This window comes from Dromaius novaehollandiae, chromosome 30 (assembly GCF_036370855.1).
Source record: "Dromaius novaehollandiae isolate bDroNov1 chromosome 30, bDroNov1.hap1, whole genome shotgun sequence".
Lineage (NCBI taxonomy): Eukaryota > Metazoa > Chordata > Aves > Casuariiformes > Dromaiidae > Dromaius > Dromaius novaehollandiae.
Window position 1 is genome coordinate 2,397,034 of NC_088128.1, and position 18,210 is coordinate 2,415,243.

Below are 18,210 nucleotides of genomic sequence, written 5' to 3' on the forward strand. Positions count from 1 at the left end.
ACCCTGGACTTCAGAGGAACAGACTTCCTGACCTGTTCAGGGGACTGGTGGGGGATCCCAGGGGAGGCAGCTCTCAAGGGCTCAGAAGCTCCAGAAAGCCATCAGGTCTTTAAGGACAGACCTGCCAAGCACAAGGATGGGCCATCTTGATACTCACTAAAACTAGCAGAACTAGCAGACATCTCAGGGGACCAACGTGGCTAAACAGGGACCTCACACCTGAGCTCCAGGGTACTAGGGCAGCATGTAGCAGGGGGAAGAAGGGAGAGGCCAAGGCGGAATTTAGAAATATTGTCCAGTGTCATTGGCTTAGTGTTAGGCAAGAAAAATCTCCCCTACCATTGACCCTCGCAGGGGACATCAAGGGCATGAAGATGAGCTGCTACTGCTCCAGAAAGAATCAAAGAATAAAAAGGAAAACGTGGCCTCACTTCTAAATGGGACAGGGAATCTTGTAGCAGCAGATGCAGAGAGGTCTGAGGAACTCAACCCATGGTTGAGCTTCCATTTCCACAAGCAAGGTCTCCTGGGCTGTTGTGCCTTGAGTCAGGACTCCAGAGGAGAAAAACAGCCAATGGTGGATGAGGTTAGTGAGGGATTCCTTGTGAGAACTCAAACTACACCAGTCAGTGGGGCTGGATGGGCTGCATACGAGGATGCTGTGAGAGCTGACTGCTGTCACTGCAAGGCCACTCGCTACCATGTTTGCAAAGTTGTGGAGATGGAGCAAAGTCCCAATGACTGCAGAAAGGCAATTGTTGCTTCCATCTTCAAAAAAAGGCCACAGGGGCAGCCTGGGGAGCTGCAGGCAGTTCAGCCTCACTTTGGTGAGGAGCGAGTCATGGAATGAATCCTCCCAGGTCACATTTCTGGGCACATGAAGGAGAAGAAGGTGCCTGAGAACACTTAGCATGGATTTACCGAGGGAAGATTGTGCCTTGCCAACCTGATTGCCTGCTATGAATAAATAACTGTATTTGTGGATGGAGAAGAGTCAATGTCTTTTACCCAGACTTTAGCAAGGTGTTTGCAACTGTTTCCCTCAGTATTCTTGCAAACAAGGTAGAACATTACAGTCTAGAAAAGTAGAGAACCAGATGAGTAAAAAGCTTCTTGGATGATCAGGCTCAGAGGGCAGCGGTGAATGGGTAGCACTTCCTGGAGGCCAGGGAGAAGTGCAGCACCACTGATCTCTCCAGGAACTTGTCTTGTTTATCATCTGTACTAGTTACACGCAGGAGGCAACACTCATCATACTTGTGGATGATCCCAAACTGGAGGGGGGGGGCAGTCATATGCTTGAGGGCTGCCATTCAGAGGGAGCTAGACAGGCAGGAGGAATGGGCTGTCAGCAACCTCCTGAAATTCAACAAGGACAAATGCCAGGTCTTGCACCTGGGAGAAACCAACACCCCACAGTGTTACAGGCTGGGGCCTGAGTGCCTGGGGAGCAGCTCTGTGGAAAAGGACCTGAGGGTCCTGGTGGACAGAGGCAAAACATGAGCCAGCAGTGTTGCCTGGCAGCAAAGAAGGCCAGAAGCATCGTGGACTGTCTGAGCAGGAGCACAGCCAGGAGATTAAGGAAATGATGATCACCTTCTAGTCAGTATTCATTAGACCACATCTAGAACACTGCATCCAGAAAGAGACTGATAACTGGGAGTGAGTTCAGCCAAGGGCCCTCACAGTAGTCAGGGAGCTGGAGCACTTGCTCTGTGAGGAAATGGGGCTTGTTCAATTGGCAGAAGAGATGGCTTTGGAGGGATCTCATAGCAGCCTTCCAAGGGCAGTAGATTAGTTGCCTGTGACTGCCTGAAGGGTGGTTTCAGAGATGACGGAGCTTTTCTTGGTAGTGGGAAGCAGCATGAGAAGGGGAAAGAGCCACAAGCTGCAGCTTGAGAGATTCAGACTGGACTTCAGGTAAAGAGAATGTGACTCCTAGGGCAGTGCTGTGGTGCTAAAAGTCACCCAGAAGGAGTCTGTGTTCAGTCCTTGGCTTTGTGTTTCAGGGAAAAGGAAGTGAGGACAGGAAGACATCAGGAGAGGTTGGGAGATCCCGGGGTGAGAGCAAGGTGGGGAAGCAGGTTGGGTGTCTACAGTCTGCAGGGAAACAGGCACAGGTCTGGGAAGGCACAGGACAGCCTGAGGTGGAAATGGCTGAGGGCCAACACAGCAAGGTCTTTGTCCTCTTGGCTATGGCTGGTGTCTCTGCCACCGAGGCCCACAAGAAGATGACATTACTTAAAGCACTGTGGCCTTGCTGCCTCCTTGTCTCTCGGGAGCCCAGGAGGTGCCGTATCATGGTCCTGCACTCGACATCGCGCACCCCCACCCACACACTGTCCCCAGGAAGAGCCGTGAGCAATGCATGATGGAAAGGATCACCCTACCCAGGGGCTGGGTGTCAGTGCCTGGCTGCTCTGCTTGATAACACACATCAAGGTGGACTTGGCATCAGAGCCACCTGCACATTGCCTTTGCCTACCTGCAATCAGGACCTCCAACTTTCTGCTCTGATCAGCCCCTGGGGAGACTTTCTTGGTAATGGCCCTCAGTGGGACCTGTTAACACTCCAAGAAACTTGGGATTTGCTTCTGACTTCAACTTCTTGAGAGGTTTGTTCAGTCTCTTCTCAGCATCTGCGGTTCATGGGCTCAGCACCAAATACACCCAAAGGGTCATTAAAATGCAAAAACCCTTAAGTAGCCATGCCTCCTTCCATAATTTTCTTCAGTTCTTCAAGTCTTGTGTGGCTAATTGGGAAGCTTTCAGGAGAGTATTGAAATTAGGCAGATTTCAATGAGCACCTGAAGATGTCTGCTTCTTAAGCTTTCTTTATTCTTCAGTTTTCAGAGTAGGTGATACCCACATTCTCCAAATATTGATGCAGAGTGTCTCCTAATGAAGTCTGGACATGTAGGACAAGCAGCATTTTTGACAGGACACACATAGGAGCCTTCTTCCCTAGCTCCCTAGCCCTGCCAGTTCCTCTCATCAGCCACTGAGGACTTGGATCAGTCTGGTTAAAATCTTACCTTTTTCCTCTCAAGTCTGTAGCTGAATGTTACAGCTCATGTGCACCAATTCCCACCTGCTTTCCTTAGAGAACTAGCTGCAAACAGGCACAGAAGGATTTGTCTTCATTGTGATGAAACAAAAATAAAATTTGAAACAGTATAATAGAAGATAAAAGACACTCCTCCACTGTATGTTAAGTCCAAACTCCCTCCAGTGAGCTCCACTGCCCACAAGACATAACCTTCCTTGAAATGTTTTCAACAGATAGGTAGGAAAGGATAGACAAGAAGCAGAACAGAGGAGCTGGCTAAAGGGACAATGAGACTGCTGAAAGCTGAGGCAAGCTTCAGACTCCCAGAAGCTCAGAGCAGCAACTGGAGAGTTGGGAGGTATCTGAATGATCAAGAGCAAGGGGAGGAGGAAAACTGTGGAAAATATGGAAAGTGCATACGCCCTTATTATCTGAGCAAGGATGCTTTTAGAAATGACCAGTTAAATCAGGACGGCACTGAAAATCTTTCTTAAAAAAAAAAAAGAAAAGAAACACAAAATCCCCCTAAAAGATGACAATATATATATAAAAAAAAAAAACCCAAAAAGACAATGAGGACACAAAAAATGTAAGAGCTGGACAATATAACAAAATATTTATTTGCTTTAGATCTCTTTATTTCTTTCTTGTTTTCTTGTTTCATTTTCAGTGTAATTTTCTAAACACTTCTGTTCTAATCAGGCCTGCACCATTAAACAAGATATTCTTTTGTCTCGCACAGAGCTCAGTGCCCCAGCACCACCCCCTGCCCACGGCTGTCCATGTCACCCCTCACTTTTTGCACAGAGCACATCACACTCTGAGGTGTCAAGCTCTCTCGACCAATAGAGGAAGGCAGGGGGGACCAGCTTCAAGGAAACATTGTTATTTTGGATGACCAAATTTGCACAAATCTCAACATACCTGTGTTACAGTGGCGTTTTATAGGTGTCCCACTGAATCTAGCCACACTCCCTTTTCATTCCCTGCACCATCAATGAAGCACAGCTCCATCGGAGGTGACAACAGGGGTGAGACTGATCTCAGCCCAGGCCAGACCCCTTCAGTGCAGATGTCTCTGGCTAACCCAGCTGTCCGTGCTTCCCTTTTGAGTCAGGGGAACACAGCGACCCCAGGGCATCTCAGGCAACAACAGCCTCTAGAGGTGGGTGAACAAATAAAGGCCTGAAAGAAAAGTATTCGCCAGAAGTTGAAACCTATCCAAAAAATAATTCTGTCCAAAAGCTGAAAAGAACACACACCCATTTCTAGAAGTTCAAGTATTTTTTATCAATTCTAGTGAATCTTTTATTTCTTTTTTGTTAGCAGCACCAAGTGCCTGCAATGCAGTAGTGACTCCTTCTCTTTGAGTAGATCTATTTGTGTCCAGTCATTCATCCCAATACATTTTCTACCAGTACGCTGAATGGAGAAGCTTTGTTCTGAGGAACTATGTTATTTAACAGCATGTATCTTTCCTCTGTCGTCTTCTGCCTCCTGTCCTTTCTTCTTCCTCTCACTATTCTGTCTTTGCAGAGCTGTGCAGGGAAAGATTAACTGAATCACAGCACTTAGGGTGGAGGAGACCTCTGGACATCACCTAGTCCCACCCCCTGCCCACTCAGAGGGAGCTAGAGGAGCTTGCTCAGGGGCTTGCCCCAGTTGCACATAGTCCACAAACATGCTGAGAGCGCTCCATCCCATGGCCCAGGACATTCATGAAAAAACGGTGTTGCCCCACGTGCTGATGATCAGCGAAGGATGCTGCTAGTAACTAGCCACCAGTTGGACCTTAGTGACAATGAACATCCAAGCTGTACACTTGCTGCTGGCCTATCAGCTGCACAGATACCAGCACCCTCCTCATCATCTTCCAAGCCTAGGTGTCTGCTGCTGACATGTCAGCTTCTCGGGGGGACATGACCGAGCTGTGTGGCTGCGCCATCCAGTCAGGTATTCAGGCAGAAATGTCTTCATAAACAACATCTAAGCCATGTGCCTGCTCCTGGCTTATGCAGTACTGAAGCAGAAATGATCTCAAAATCAGCATCCTTGCCATGTGCCTGATGCTGGCCTATCAGGCAGTCAGGCAGAAGTGACCTCACAGACAGTTTCCAACTCCTGTGCTTGCTCCTGGCCCATCACCTGCAGACACAGAAGTCACCTCACAGTCACCTGCATGGTCCTGTGTCTCCTAAGGGCCTACAAGCTTCTGAGACACAATCCTCTCCTGCAATACAGGCATGATACAACAGCTGTTTGCCCTGCCATTCAGAGGGACCTCAGCAGGCTGGAGGAATGGGCATATAGGAACCTCATGAAGCTCCACAAAGGGAAATGCAATGTCTGGCACCAAGACACATTGAGTGCTGACTGGCTGGAAAGCAGGTTGGCAGAGAAGGACCTACCTGGGGGCCCTGGTAGGCAGCATGTAACAGCATAAGCCAGCAACATGTCCACATGGCAAAGGCAGCCCACGGCTTCCTGGGCTGCATTAGGGACAGCGCTGGCAGCAGGGCGAGGGCTCTGTGCCTGCAGGCTGTGTGTCAGCAGGAGATGGGCCTGCTCTCTAAGCAGTTACTCATCAGATGCTGGCCCATCAGATGATGAGGTACAAATAACCTCACAGTCATCTTCCAAGCTCACTCCCAGCTGCTGGCCTTCCAGCTTCCTGATGGACATGCTGACCCAGCTATGTGGGTTTCTTTTCTCTCTCTCTATAGGAGAAAGGAGACACCCTGGGATTTAGTCAGCATCCCAGCTGGAGATCCTGGCAAGAGCTTCAGAACCTGCAGGCCTCAACCAGCTCAGCGACACATTGCAAAACGTGCTCAGCTGAGTTGGACACCTGAACTGTCAGGTCAGAAATGACTCCCTTAGAGCAGAGAGGAGCATGTGGAAAGACAAGCAAAATAATTCTGAGGGGCCTTGCAAGTTACCTACACAAAACAACTTCAGCTTTGCAAGCTGATTCTCAACTATAACCCGTGAAGTATTTCCTTCTGACTTGCAGGCAAGTGCTTGAACATCACTGCTCACTGTAGTCACTGCGCATCTGGGAGAAGTGGTTTTAAAGGCCAATTATCTTCTGAAGAAATACTTTGTCTTTGGAAGTTTTCCTTATTTTACCCATTTTAAAAATTAAGAACTGTGCACTCCACTTGAAAGAGCGCCTCTGAGCACTCCGCTCTGCCAAGACCTTTTCCTTGGTAAGTCCCACATGATCTAAACTGCTCTCCACAGCCTCCTGCTGGATTTCAGCCCTGGATGTCTTGTGTCAGCACGCAGTGTGCAGATCATAGCAGAGAGCCCCGAAGCAGTGAGGCCTTCAGCAGGAAGACCTCAGAACCTTCTCCCCTAGCTATATTTCACTGGATTGGAGGGGGGTTAATCAGGTGGTTAAGTAATGGCTAATTGTGGGATACTACTGCATTATTAGAAAAGAGTTTCTAGGGTCCTGCTGCATGAGAAGAAAAGAGTGTCTGCACCAATTAGGTATACGGGCAGCATCCCCCCTTTAGCCTTTGCTAACAGGAGAGAGAGGGGCAATTGCTATGCCTCCAGCCTAAAAAAACTTGTGGTTGGACAGATCCCAGCAGAGTTAACTTCAAGAATCTCCAACAAGAAAGCCTTTCAGAAAGATGACCTCTTGTACTCCAAATACTCTAAGCTGCATATTTCTATGTATTTCACAGTTTGTGTGGGATATCTGAATGCAGCTCCTGGCAAGAGCTGAGGAAACTCAAGGCCTGAACCTCAGTGCACAGAAGGCAGCAGGCTGCCAGCATCCCTGGCTCTCGCCACCAGGGCAGCCTGGGCCCTGCGAGCCAAGTCCAAGCTAAGTCACCTCCTCACCTCCAAGGGCTCCCCATCCTGGCGGCACTCCCCACTCATAGCACTGCTCTCTCCAGGCACCTCCTCCCATGACAAGCACTAAGACACTAAGGCCACCACCCATCCCCACCACAGGGCATCCCACCACCATGACACGCATGACCCCCACCCCTCGCCTCACATAGGGTGGCCAGCCAACATGTGCCTCTGCATCAGAGACACACAGGGGACAGGACTAGATGTAGCAGCAGCCAGGGCACCCCCGAGGGCTCCAAAACACACACAGACCAACTTTCCAGCCCTTCCATTCCTTTCTAGTCCTCCAAGACATTCCAACAGGGACTTCCTCTGAACAGTCCCTCACAACCCTGCCCCGCTCATTTCCTGCCTCCAGGAATCAAAGGACAGAGTTATCGTTCATCTCTTGGAGAAAAATCTCAGAAGCCCCCTGGCATTTTGATGTGGAAGAATATTCTGCAGCACAACAACACATAAAATCAGAGATTGCCAATGTCACTGCTCACACCAGCACTTTATTCATTTAGCAGCATAAAAATTCTAGCTGGACTCCCTCATCCACCGGCAGCAGACTGTAAGCCTATACTCAGTAAGAAGTGCGTGGTTAAAGTCCATGTCTGCATCACCAGTGAACATCTTCCACATTTTAGACGTAGCAGTACTAATTCGTGATGAGTCAGCAGAATAACGTTTGTGACAGATGGTGTGGAATATTATCATCTGGTTCTGCTTGATTTACTAATACTGATTTTAGAAGTGACCTCACTGCCAACATCCAAGCCATGGGCCTTCTTCTGGCCTATCAGCTGCTCAGATAGAAGTGACCTCACAAGTCCATACCCCCACCAGGTGCCTCCTAGACACAAGCTGCCTCAAAATAACGTCCCCAGCCATGAACATGCTGCTGTGCTACCAGGTACTCTGACCCAGGAGACCTCACAATCAGCTTCCACACCCATCTGCCTGCTGCTGACCTATCAGGGACTCAGGCAGAAGTGACCTCATAAGCAAATGCCCAAGCCCTGTTCCTGCTGCTGACCTATCAGCAACTCCGGCAGAAGTGACCTCATCATCAACAGCTGAGCCACGGGCCTCCTGCTGGCCTGGCAGCTACTGACCAAGAGCTGATGGATCTCCTGGCCCAGCTCTCGCAGACAGCCGTGACCTCCCTGCCCACAGCCCGGCCACGCGGCTATTGCCGCCTGCAGCTGCCCCTGCCTCCCCCAAGGCTCAGCCAGCTCCTGAGCGGCCGCCCGGACTCACCCCGGGGCCTCGCAATGCTCATCGGGCAGCGAAACACCCGCTACGGACCAGTTACTGCCCCAAAGCAGCAGCTCCAGGAAAGGTTTGATAAGGGGTCTGCGACCCAGGGCAGGGGCAAAGCTTCCTGCCCCCAAACCCCCCCAGCTGCCCTGGCCCAGCTTCTCGGGGGCAGCTGGCACGTCTGGCTCGCAGGGGAGCTGCCCCGGGACCAGGGCGCTTTGTCCCATGCTCCCGGCCCCACCAGCCCCTGCTGCAGCTCCGGGAGGAAAGCAGCCCCAGGGCAGCACCGCTGCCCCCGCCCCGGCAGGAGGGCACCCGCCGCCACCGGGACGTGCCTGCAGTTCCACTCGCACCCGCCCCCTCACTCCTGCTTTGATCCCGCCCCGCTTCCAGGGCTGTATTTTTCCTCATTCTGAACTCCGATTGGCTGACAGAACCATCAGTCAAACCCATCCCCACCCTCCTCCTCACAGCAGCCAATAGGAGGCAGCACTGTGCCGTTGCACCCTGTTGACCTGGCGGCCAGCTCTACCCCCCCCATTGCCCCCCCACCCCGCGGTGGGGCACCATGTTGTGGGCGGCAGCGCGAGGCACAGCTGGGTGTGTAGGGGCCTGGGGGCAGCCCGGCGCCGTGTGCCCAGGCAGTGCGGGGCCCTGGGACCTGGCTGCTGCCCCGCAGGGTCTGGGCTCTGCTGCAGGGCCTCTGTGGGGCTCCTGGCTGCCCTGCGCCCAGGGGCTGGGCAAGGCACGGGGAACAGCCCTCGCGCTGCGTCCATCAGGGCTGGGCCGCAGCCAGGCAGGGGCTGCTCTCTGTGGGGCCGGGCTGTGCCCCAGCGCGTCACTCCACAGGGCTGAGGAGCCCCTGGGGCCTCGGGGCAGCCAGGGCCAGAGCAGCTCTGGGCCTGTCAGTGCTGGGCAGCGGAGGTGTGGGGCCGGGAGGGGGCGGGGGAGATGGCCCTGCTGGGCTCCCCCCAGCACTGCCCCCCATGGCTCAGAGAAACAGGCTTGGGGTCAGCAGGGACTTGTGGGGTGGCCATGGCACCCCGACCTGTTCCCAAGCTGCTCCCCCAAACAGGCTGTCTTTTGGGTGCAGAGGTTTGACCCCAGTTTGCAGGAGGACAGGGCCTGCGGCCATCTGAGGACAAGATCTCTGAGCCCAAAACATGCTCTGCCAAGTTGGAAGGATAAAAGGATGCAGAGGGACGGGAGAGAGATTCTCCCAAACAAGTAGAGGCCTTGGGGTTGTTACAAGGTGAAGGACCCATTTCCAACACAGGCATTTCCAGCATGGTCTTGAGAGCCCCACCTAGCTGCAGGCCACCCCAGCCTCTGGGATGCAGCATGCCTTTCCTGCCCAAGATGGATCTCAAAGAGGGACCCACTCCCAGGGAAACCTGGAACTGGATTGCCCCCTGCCGTGAGGGGATAGAGTTGGGGCTCAGGGCAGCACCAGCCCCAGCCCCCAGGAGTCCTGGCTGCCATGTTGTCCCCTGAGCCAGGTGGGACCCTCAGGCAGGGCTCTTGTGGCAGCCCCCAGGCCTGTCCAGCCACCCCCACAGCCCGGGATCCACAGCAGTTTTTGCAGCTAACGGTCTCTGTGTGGCACCTTGGGAAGGAGCTTCCGAAGCCCTTACCCTAGGTGGAGAGCTGCAGAAGTCCTGGGAACAAGGAAGTGCAGTTGAGGCTGATAGTCTCTGTCCAGCAGTCCTCCATCTTGCTTGCCCCATGCCCTTGGCTCGCCTGTCCTTCTGAGGCAAAAGGACACTCTTCCCATCTTGGCATCCAAAACTCTTCTCCAACGTATTCCTGCTCCTCTGCCTGTCAGCAAGCAGCCCCAACATGGCCCAGCTGCCTCCTGTCCCCACACCTTGACATGGAGCAGCTCTGAAGGGCAGCAGCGGGGAGCGAGTGAGTAGTGCCCACGTCTTGCAGTCAAGTGAGAGCTCTGCCGTGGCACTGTGGAGACCTCCCTGTGATGCAGCACTTCCCACTGTGACCTCAGCTCGTGTCATCAGGGGGCTCAGTAGGTCACCGCCATGGAGATGGCACAGCCAGGGAGAGAGCAGGGATACCTCCACTCACATCCTTGAAAGCAGTCACCTCCCCTCACCCCAGTTAGTTTCCAAAACTTGCTTATAAATCCTTCAGGAACATCTCCAGATGATGACAAAGGCTGTGAACTATTTCAAATGGGGCACTGGAGAGGTCACTTCTGTGCCCCCACACCGACATCTCTCTGCACTGGGCAGAGCTGTATGGGAAGCTGGGGTCTGGAGGCTGGTTTGGAGTTTGGTCTTTTTCAAAGACAGGATCAAAGTCATGTGGGATGAAACAGCACAAAACGTGGCCACAAGCAGAGATGCTTTGGTGAGCCTCAAAACTGATTTCTGCTGTGGGTCACTTCTTTTGTAGAAGTAGGGTGGAAGACAGTATGGGACAGGACTCAGCCTTCATCCTTGAGACACCAAACCAGACTCTTTGCTTTTAAAAGTCCTCAGCAAGGTTCCTTGGTCTGCAGTGCTTAAGATAGAGATGACATGCCAGAAAAGAGCAAACGCGCCCTTAACACACATCATCTGGAGGGCTTTATGTGGGACTCTGGTTCCTGGCAGGCTCCAAATGCATGGGCCAGACCAGGTAACAAATGTGGGGAAGTTTTCCCATTGCCCATGAATTTTGCCCAGCTTTCCTTCTGGCTGAGCCTGGGGAAAGCCGTTTCTCATCTCTGGGGCTCAGCTGATCCTTGGGCTTCCCAGCATGTCTTTGAGGCAGTGCTTCTCCCCTGGGTACAGTCCCTGACACCCTGGGCCCTCCCTGGTACCCTGGCTTTATGGGGGCTGGACAGCCCTGGCACCCCGGATCTCCTCACCATGCTCACCCTGTCTCTCCCGAGGGGGTTCTACAGCCCTGGATTCCTTGGTCTCCCACATTTTTGACCCTGGGTTTCTCAGGACATGCCCACACACTGTAGGGCTGCTGTGCACACTTTGGTGCAGAGCCCGTAAGGCAGTGCAGTGCCTCAGGACCTGCATTTTGGCTCATTCAGAAATTTGCAAGGTGACCAGCTCCCGCCTCTGCAGCTGCTGGAGTTTGAGAACATCCCTACAACCAACGTTCCTGCTCTTTCTCTTCTGTGCACAGTCCTGGGGCAACTCTTGCAGAAGGGAGACTCCATCTCCCTTGAATATTGTCAGAGAGGGGACTCTCTTCCCCATGAGGAGGAGAGGGAGGGCCTTCACCAGCCCCATGCTGACTTTTCCACCCTCAGCCTCCACAGTTGCTTGGGCCTGGATCTGCCCACTTGCCTTCACCATTGTCATGGCTGCACTGAAGCCCATGAAAATCCTGGTGCTCCTACCCTCGAGCTGGCATCCACCCTGCACCTGGAGCCTGGCCAGCCACAAAGGTATCACCCATCCAGTGCCCCGGCCGTGCAGCCGAGGGCAGGGGTCTTCACCCCAATTTCCCTGCTCCTCCCCTGCTTCTGGCACCGCTGCTGCTGTGCCCATGTCAAACCCTCCTGCTGCCAGACTGCCCCAGGCCCGAGGCAGCTCCAGCTCCCTCCAGGGCTGCACTGGAGCCTTTCAGGAGCAGGCTGAGGTGGGGCTGGCATCACCTGGGTGGGTTGGGAGAGGGCAGCTCCCCTCTGCCGTGCTGGGGCTGGGGCTGAGGCTGGGCCTGAGCACAGCGTTTCCCTGGGGAGCTCCCTGAGGAGCTGCTCCGGGGGATCCTCCACCTCTGCCCTGGCAGCAGCACCAGTGCTCAGGGTGCCAGGGCAGATGTGCACAGAGGGTGGAAGGGGCACAGGCTGCCGGGGGGAGCATCGAGACCTTATCCGTGTGTTCAGGGATGGAGTGAGGAAAGCCAGAGCTCAGCTGGAGCTGACACCAGATGCCTTGGACATGGAAAGGGCTGGGGTATTATTAAATGACTCTTAAATGATCCTCCAGGTTCTGGGGGGTCCAAGCACCCAGCCACTGCCCAGCCCAGGCTGTGCCCAACATGGGGGTCAGCAGATAGCTGTGCTTTGGGATCTGCTGGGGTCTGGTGCAGAAGAGAGGCCCCGCAAGGCTGGTCTTTTCCCCTCTGTTGGGATACGGGGACCTGCAGGAGGATTGAGCTGGCCATGGACCAGCCCACAGCTGGGTGAGCAGCCAGTGCTGGAAAGGGGTGATGTGAGGGGCTGGTCTGGGACGACGGCCCTGGGGCACCTTCTCCACTGTGTCTATGCAACACAGGGAACAACCTGGGCTCTTCTCCGCACCCTCCATGTCCTGCTGCCCTTCCCAGCAGACCTGCATTTCCCTGCAAGCACATGGCTGTGTGCTCCCACACTGCCGTTCACACGCAGTAGCTGCCTGCTGGCATTTTTACTCTCTAAGGCCCTTTCCAGACCAGACCAGACCCTCCCCAGCTCTCCCCACCTCCCCTGCCCTCTCCCCATCCCTCTCCCCAGCAGAGCAGCCCAGGCTGGGGTGGCCCCACAGCAGTGCCTGTGGCAGGGGGCTGCAGAGCTCTGGGCACTCACCCCACAGCCCCAGCCTCTCTGAAGGCCACAGCAGCTGCTGGGGGGCAGAGAGGGGTGTCAGCCTGCCCATCAGCCCCACACCTGGGGACCAGCAATGGCCCAAGGAAATGGAGGCCAGGCGCTCCATGTCTCCCCTGCTCTCACGACCAGAGATCCTTAACCCTGGCTGCCTGCAGCCCCTCTGGGCAGCCCCTCTCCCCAGCACAGCACAAGAGTCCTGGCCCCGGGGCTCCTCAGGCAGCTCCAGTGACAGAGCAGCCTGCCCGGAGCTGACACACACAGAAACAGGTTTTCATTTATTCTTCCCCACAAGCACACAATTGTTCCTTTGCTCTTCTCCGGAGACATCCCTGCTCCCCAGAGAGCCTTTCCCCAGGTGTGTGTCCATGCTGGTCTGGCCGGCCGGCCCTGCACCCCTCCCCTGTGCTCCCTGCAGGGCGCTGGGCTGGCGGTGCTGCTCTGCAGGGCAAGCAGGATGTACGGCCCCGGGGTGACTCCGCACTGGCCGTGCTGGTGAGGGCAGATCCAGCTGGACCAGCATCATTGCACCTGACAAACCCTCCCCAGGGTCTGTGGCTGTGGAGGATGCTTGGAGCAATCACAGGCCATCTCCAATGGCTCAGGTGTGTCCTTAGACCCAGCCCACTCCCTCTCCTGAGACTGCAGAGCCCTGATTTGGTGCATTCCCTGGTTTGGCCCTTTCCTCTGGGTGACTCCACTTGGTTTGGGGAGTCTCCACTCACTGCCCACTGCAGGCACAAACTGCCCCTGGAGATGCCCTGTGCTCTCTTAGTGGTTCCATACTCCCTTCCAGAAGGATGGCATCTGTCACCAGCCCTCTAATATTTGAGACACTCCCCAGCAGAGACCTCTTTACCGCTCACCATCCTCAGGGTCACTGGGCCCCCACAAGGGAGGGCTGAATCCATCTGACATTCCCTAACACACCACCCCGTGAGCTCATGTTCCTTAGCCCATGGAAAACTCTGGCACAGCAACAAGGCAGTAGAAAGATGGAGTGGATGACAGAAGCAACAGTGACTCTTCTTTTTAGATTACTTCTAAGTGGGGATCCCATTTGTGGGAAGTAGAAAGTTGGCTAAATAAGCGACAAACTCCCACAGGAAGTCCCATAGAGAAGGGGGTTGTGTCAGTAGCTGCATGAATTCCTGCTAAAACAGAAAGAAAACCCTATCAAAGTCCTGGAGATGAGGTTGTTGTTAAACATCCAACTCAGGGATCAATATGGGTAACGGTGCTCTTTTACCATGGAAAAGGAGTATGGGATGCTGTAGGCCCTGAAGAGAGCAAGTTAACCATAAATGAGGCTTGGATTATGTCCAAGACCTAGGTGTCTTCACTTGCAGGGAAGTGTGGTGTTACCTGCTAACCGTGGGGACACTGATAACTGGAAAAAAACACCTGAAATGTGTCTCTTAACAGGTTCTGCCTTTTCACGTTGCCCATGGGACAACTTGGTTATTGAAGATCAGTCACAACCCATCTTTAAAACTATAGTTACAAGAGAAATACCATCTGTATCATTAGCACAAGGTCAAGGACTGATAGCCATAATGTTACACTGACCCTAAGATCTAACGTTACTCTAAAGGTAGCTATATGTAATAACACACGGGATGGGAAGCTGCACCTGGTTATGACAATAGAGATGGGTACTACAGACATGGAAGGCAACAAAAGCCGTTGTAATGTGACCTATGTTTTTGACCAAATCACCATGCAGACTTACTGGTTAACTTCTCATATGACTGAACAAACGATGGCTTTGTTTGGATCCATTTAATATATCAGTACCACTTGGAGTAACCTTCCATCAACTCGACAGCTTTCTCAGACAGAACACCAAGGTTACTCAACATCTGTTGGAAACTGGAAAACACTTAAAGGAAAGGGAAGGAACGAGGAAATATGATACAATGAATAGATTCGGTTAGTAAAAGTGTCCAGTGACAGAGCAGCCTGTCCTGAGCTGACACACATAGAAACAGGTTTTCATTTATTCCTCCCTGCAAGCCCACAATTGTTCCTTTGCTCTTCTCGAGAGACATCCCTATTCTCCAGAGAGCCTTTCCTCTGATCAGTGTGTCTGTGCTGGCCTCACCGGCCATTCCTGCACCCCTCTGCTGTGCTCCCCGGGCTGGTGGTGCTGCTCTGCAGAGTGAGCAGCTGTGGGGCCCCGGGGTGACTCCACACTGGTCGTGCTGGTCAGGGCAGACCCGGCTGGCCCAGCATCACTGCACCTGACAAGCCCCTCCCCAGGTGTCTGTGGCTGTGGAGGGTGCTCAGAGCAATCACAAGGCATTTCAAATGGCTCAGGATGGGGTCAGGTGTGTCATTAGATCCAGCCATGGGTTTTCATTGCAGGTGACATAAACTGCTCCTGAGGCTGACTTTCCTCTGCCAGATGAGTCCCCACTCCCTCTCCTGAGACTGCAGAGCCCTGATGTGGTGCATTCCTTGGTTTGGCCCTTCACTTTTGGGTGACTCCACTTGGTTTGGGGAGTCTCCACTCACTGCCCATCCCAGGCACATGCTGTCCCTGGAGATCTCCGGTGCTCTCTTAGTGGTTCCATACTCCCTTCCAGAAGGATGGGCATCTGTCACCAGCCCTCCAATATTTGAGACAGTCCCCAGCAGACACCACTTGAGCACTCACCCTCTCCCGGTCCACTGGCACCCACAACCGAGGGCTGAATCCAGCCCTCATTCCCTCACACATCACCCTATGAGCACACCCTCCTTAGCCCATGGCACAGCAACAGGGCCTTTTCAGGTGCAATTCCCTGAGTGCATTTTTGGCCCCAGCTTTGGAAGAAAAGCCCAACCTTCAGGCAGGGTACTGATGAAATCCCCTTTTATTACAGAGATGCTGCAAGGGAGGCCAGCTCTGACACAGGGATCAGTAGATTTAGGGAAGGCCTCTGGGTCAGAGAGACGGGGTTTGTGCCTCTGGAGAAGAGAGATGAATTCAGACATTTGTGAACAAACATGCTTATCAGAGATAGAATGCCCAAACCACAAATGTTGCCTGAGATCTCTTGGAAATCACTTGTGAGGCGAGATGGGCAGTTTATTGCTGCTGAAACAGTGCCAACTGAACCAGTTTCTTCAGTGCCTCCTTGAGCTCCTTGTTCCTCATGCTGTAGATGAGGGGGTTCACTGCTGGAGGCACCACCGAGTACAGAACAGCCACCACCAGATCCAGAGATGGGGAGGAGAGGGAGGGGGGCTTCAGGTAGGCAAATGCTGTAGTGCTGACAAACAGGGAGACCACGGCCAGGTGTGGGAGGCACATGGAAAAGGCTTTGTGCCGGCCCTGCTCAGAGGGAATCCTCAGCACAGCAGTGAAGATCTGCACGTAGGACACCACAATGAAAATGAAACATCCAAACATTAAAAAGGTACCAACCAGAAGAAGGCCCGCTTCTGTGAGGTAGGAGTCTGAGCAGGAGAGCTTGAGGATCTGGGGGATTTCACAGAAGAACTGGTCCACTGTGTTGCCTTGGCAGAGTGGTATTGAAAATGTGTTGGCAGTGTGCAGGAGAGCATTGAGAAAACCACTGGCCCAGGCAGCTGCTGCCATTTTGACACAGGCTCTGCTGCCCATGAGGGTCCCATAGTGCAGGGGTTTGCAGATGACAACAAAGCGGTCATAGGCCATGACTGTGAGGAGATAAAACTCTGCTGCGAATAAAAAAAAGGAGAAAAAGACCTGGGCAGCACATCCTGAGTAGGAAATGGCCCTGGTGTTCCACAGGGAATTGGCCATGGATTTGGGGACAGTGGTGGAGATGGCGCCAAGGTCGAGGAAGGAGAGGTTGAGGAGGAAGAAGTACATGAGGGTGTGGAGGCGGTGGTCGCAGGCTACGGCTGTGATGATGAGGCCGTTGCCCAGGAGGGCAGCCAGGTAGATGCCCAGGAAGATCAAGAAGTGCAAGAGCTGCAGCTCCCGTGTGTCTGCAAATGCCAGGAGGAGGAACTCGTTGAAGGAGCTGCTGTTGGACATTTGTTTCCTCAGGACTTTGTGGACTGTCCAAGGAAGAAAAGACAGTGTCAAGTTAGAGCAGCCTTCTCTGAACCAAACCCATTCTGTTTCTCAGAGAAAGCCCTACATTTCCTCTGTCCTTTACCTTCGTTCAGCTCCCTTTCTGGAGCTCCGTTTGCGCTGGCTGAGTGTGCTGTGCGGAGCAGGGGCCTCTGCCCGTGGGCTCCAGAGGAGTCAGCCCTGCTCTGCTGGGGGGGTGTCAAACTGACCTTGCTATGTGGTGGGATACCTGGGGATGGGTCCTGGGAGCAGCGGACTTGGTCCAGGTACCAATGGGACTATTCTCTATTTACCACAATGAGAGCTGAACACAGCTCTCACGCCAGCTCTATCTGAAAGAGAAGACCCTTGTGAGAGATTCATCTCCACCAGCCTTGCCCTCTTGAAAGGGGTGTCTGTGTCTGCATCAGTCACACCAGCTCCCACTCCAGGAAGGCAGAGAAACAGTCAAGTAAAGGCAGGGGGTGCCTGACCCTTTCCCGATGTCTCTGTTCCAATAAGATAGACTCTGTCCTCACACCAGTTTACCATCTGCGCCCTTCCTCCAGGCACTGCAGAGAGAATGGGAAGTGACTACCTCTGATGCACACATCCTGCAGCAGGATATGTCCACCCCATGTGTGGAAGGGCTGTTCAACATTTGGAAACTCATTTTTCTCTGCAAAATAATCAGTGGAGGAGTCTGATGACATATATTTATATATCTCTATACACATGTGTATATATATATATACACACACACACACACATAGGTATATATATGCATATATATATACACACACACACATATATATATGTATATGATGGTGTATACACACAGACACGTACACACACACATATATGTATTTTAGATACCTCCTTCTCAGCACGGGAGCATTCTTTGATAGGGTAGAAATCTTTGGCATTTCAGTTGTTCTCAGCATGAGCCCTCGTGCATCGCAAGAAGAAAAAAAGGAACCGCTGGGACTTTGTGTAGGGTCATGGGACCTGGTCTGTCAGTGAGTCTTGCCACTCACTGTCCTGCACTTGCACCTCACTCAGATAAAGGACAAGCACACTCACACGTTCCTCTAAGAAAGACACTGGACTGAGCTGGGAGCAGAGGAGTTCAGTTTCACAGTGAACATTTCCAAATTCTTCTCTCTCAGCCCAGAGATGGAGAGGGTGATGAAGAGTGTGACAAGGTTTCTGACTCACATGACCAGACCAAGGACTCTCAGATATCGCAGAAATGCTCCAGGGAAGCTGTGCTTTTCTGGAGGGCAGCTTGCAGCTTGGCAGGACAGCCCAGAGAAGCAGTCAAGGATCCTAAAGATGGACTCTCCTAAAAGGAGAGGCAGCTCCTTCCCCAACCTGATGAAATGCATTGCCAGGAGCCTCACAGGTTGGGAGGGGATTGGGGCTTTTCACTGCCATGAAGACAACACCATGCAGGACACATAGGTCTGGTGC

General features: G+C 53.1%; 1 protein-coding gene across 1 annotated transcript; it reads right to left on the reverse strand.

The window, feature by feature from the left end:
* Positions 1–1,127: 1,127 nt before the first annotated feature.
* On the reverse strand, positions 1,128–16,338 carry LOC135324035 (olfactory receptor 14J1-like; the record flags this gene model as incomplete). The annotated part of the gene is made up of 2 exons (XM_064499468.1): positions 1,128–1,274; positions 15,877–16,338. Coding segments are annotated over 2 exons (609 nt in total), but the record flags the coding sequence as incomplete, so codon positions are not given.
* Between the last annotated feature and the right edge of the window lie 1,872 nt (positions 16,339–18,210).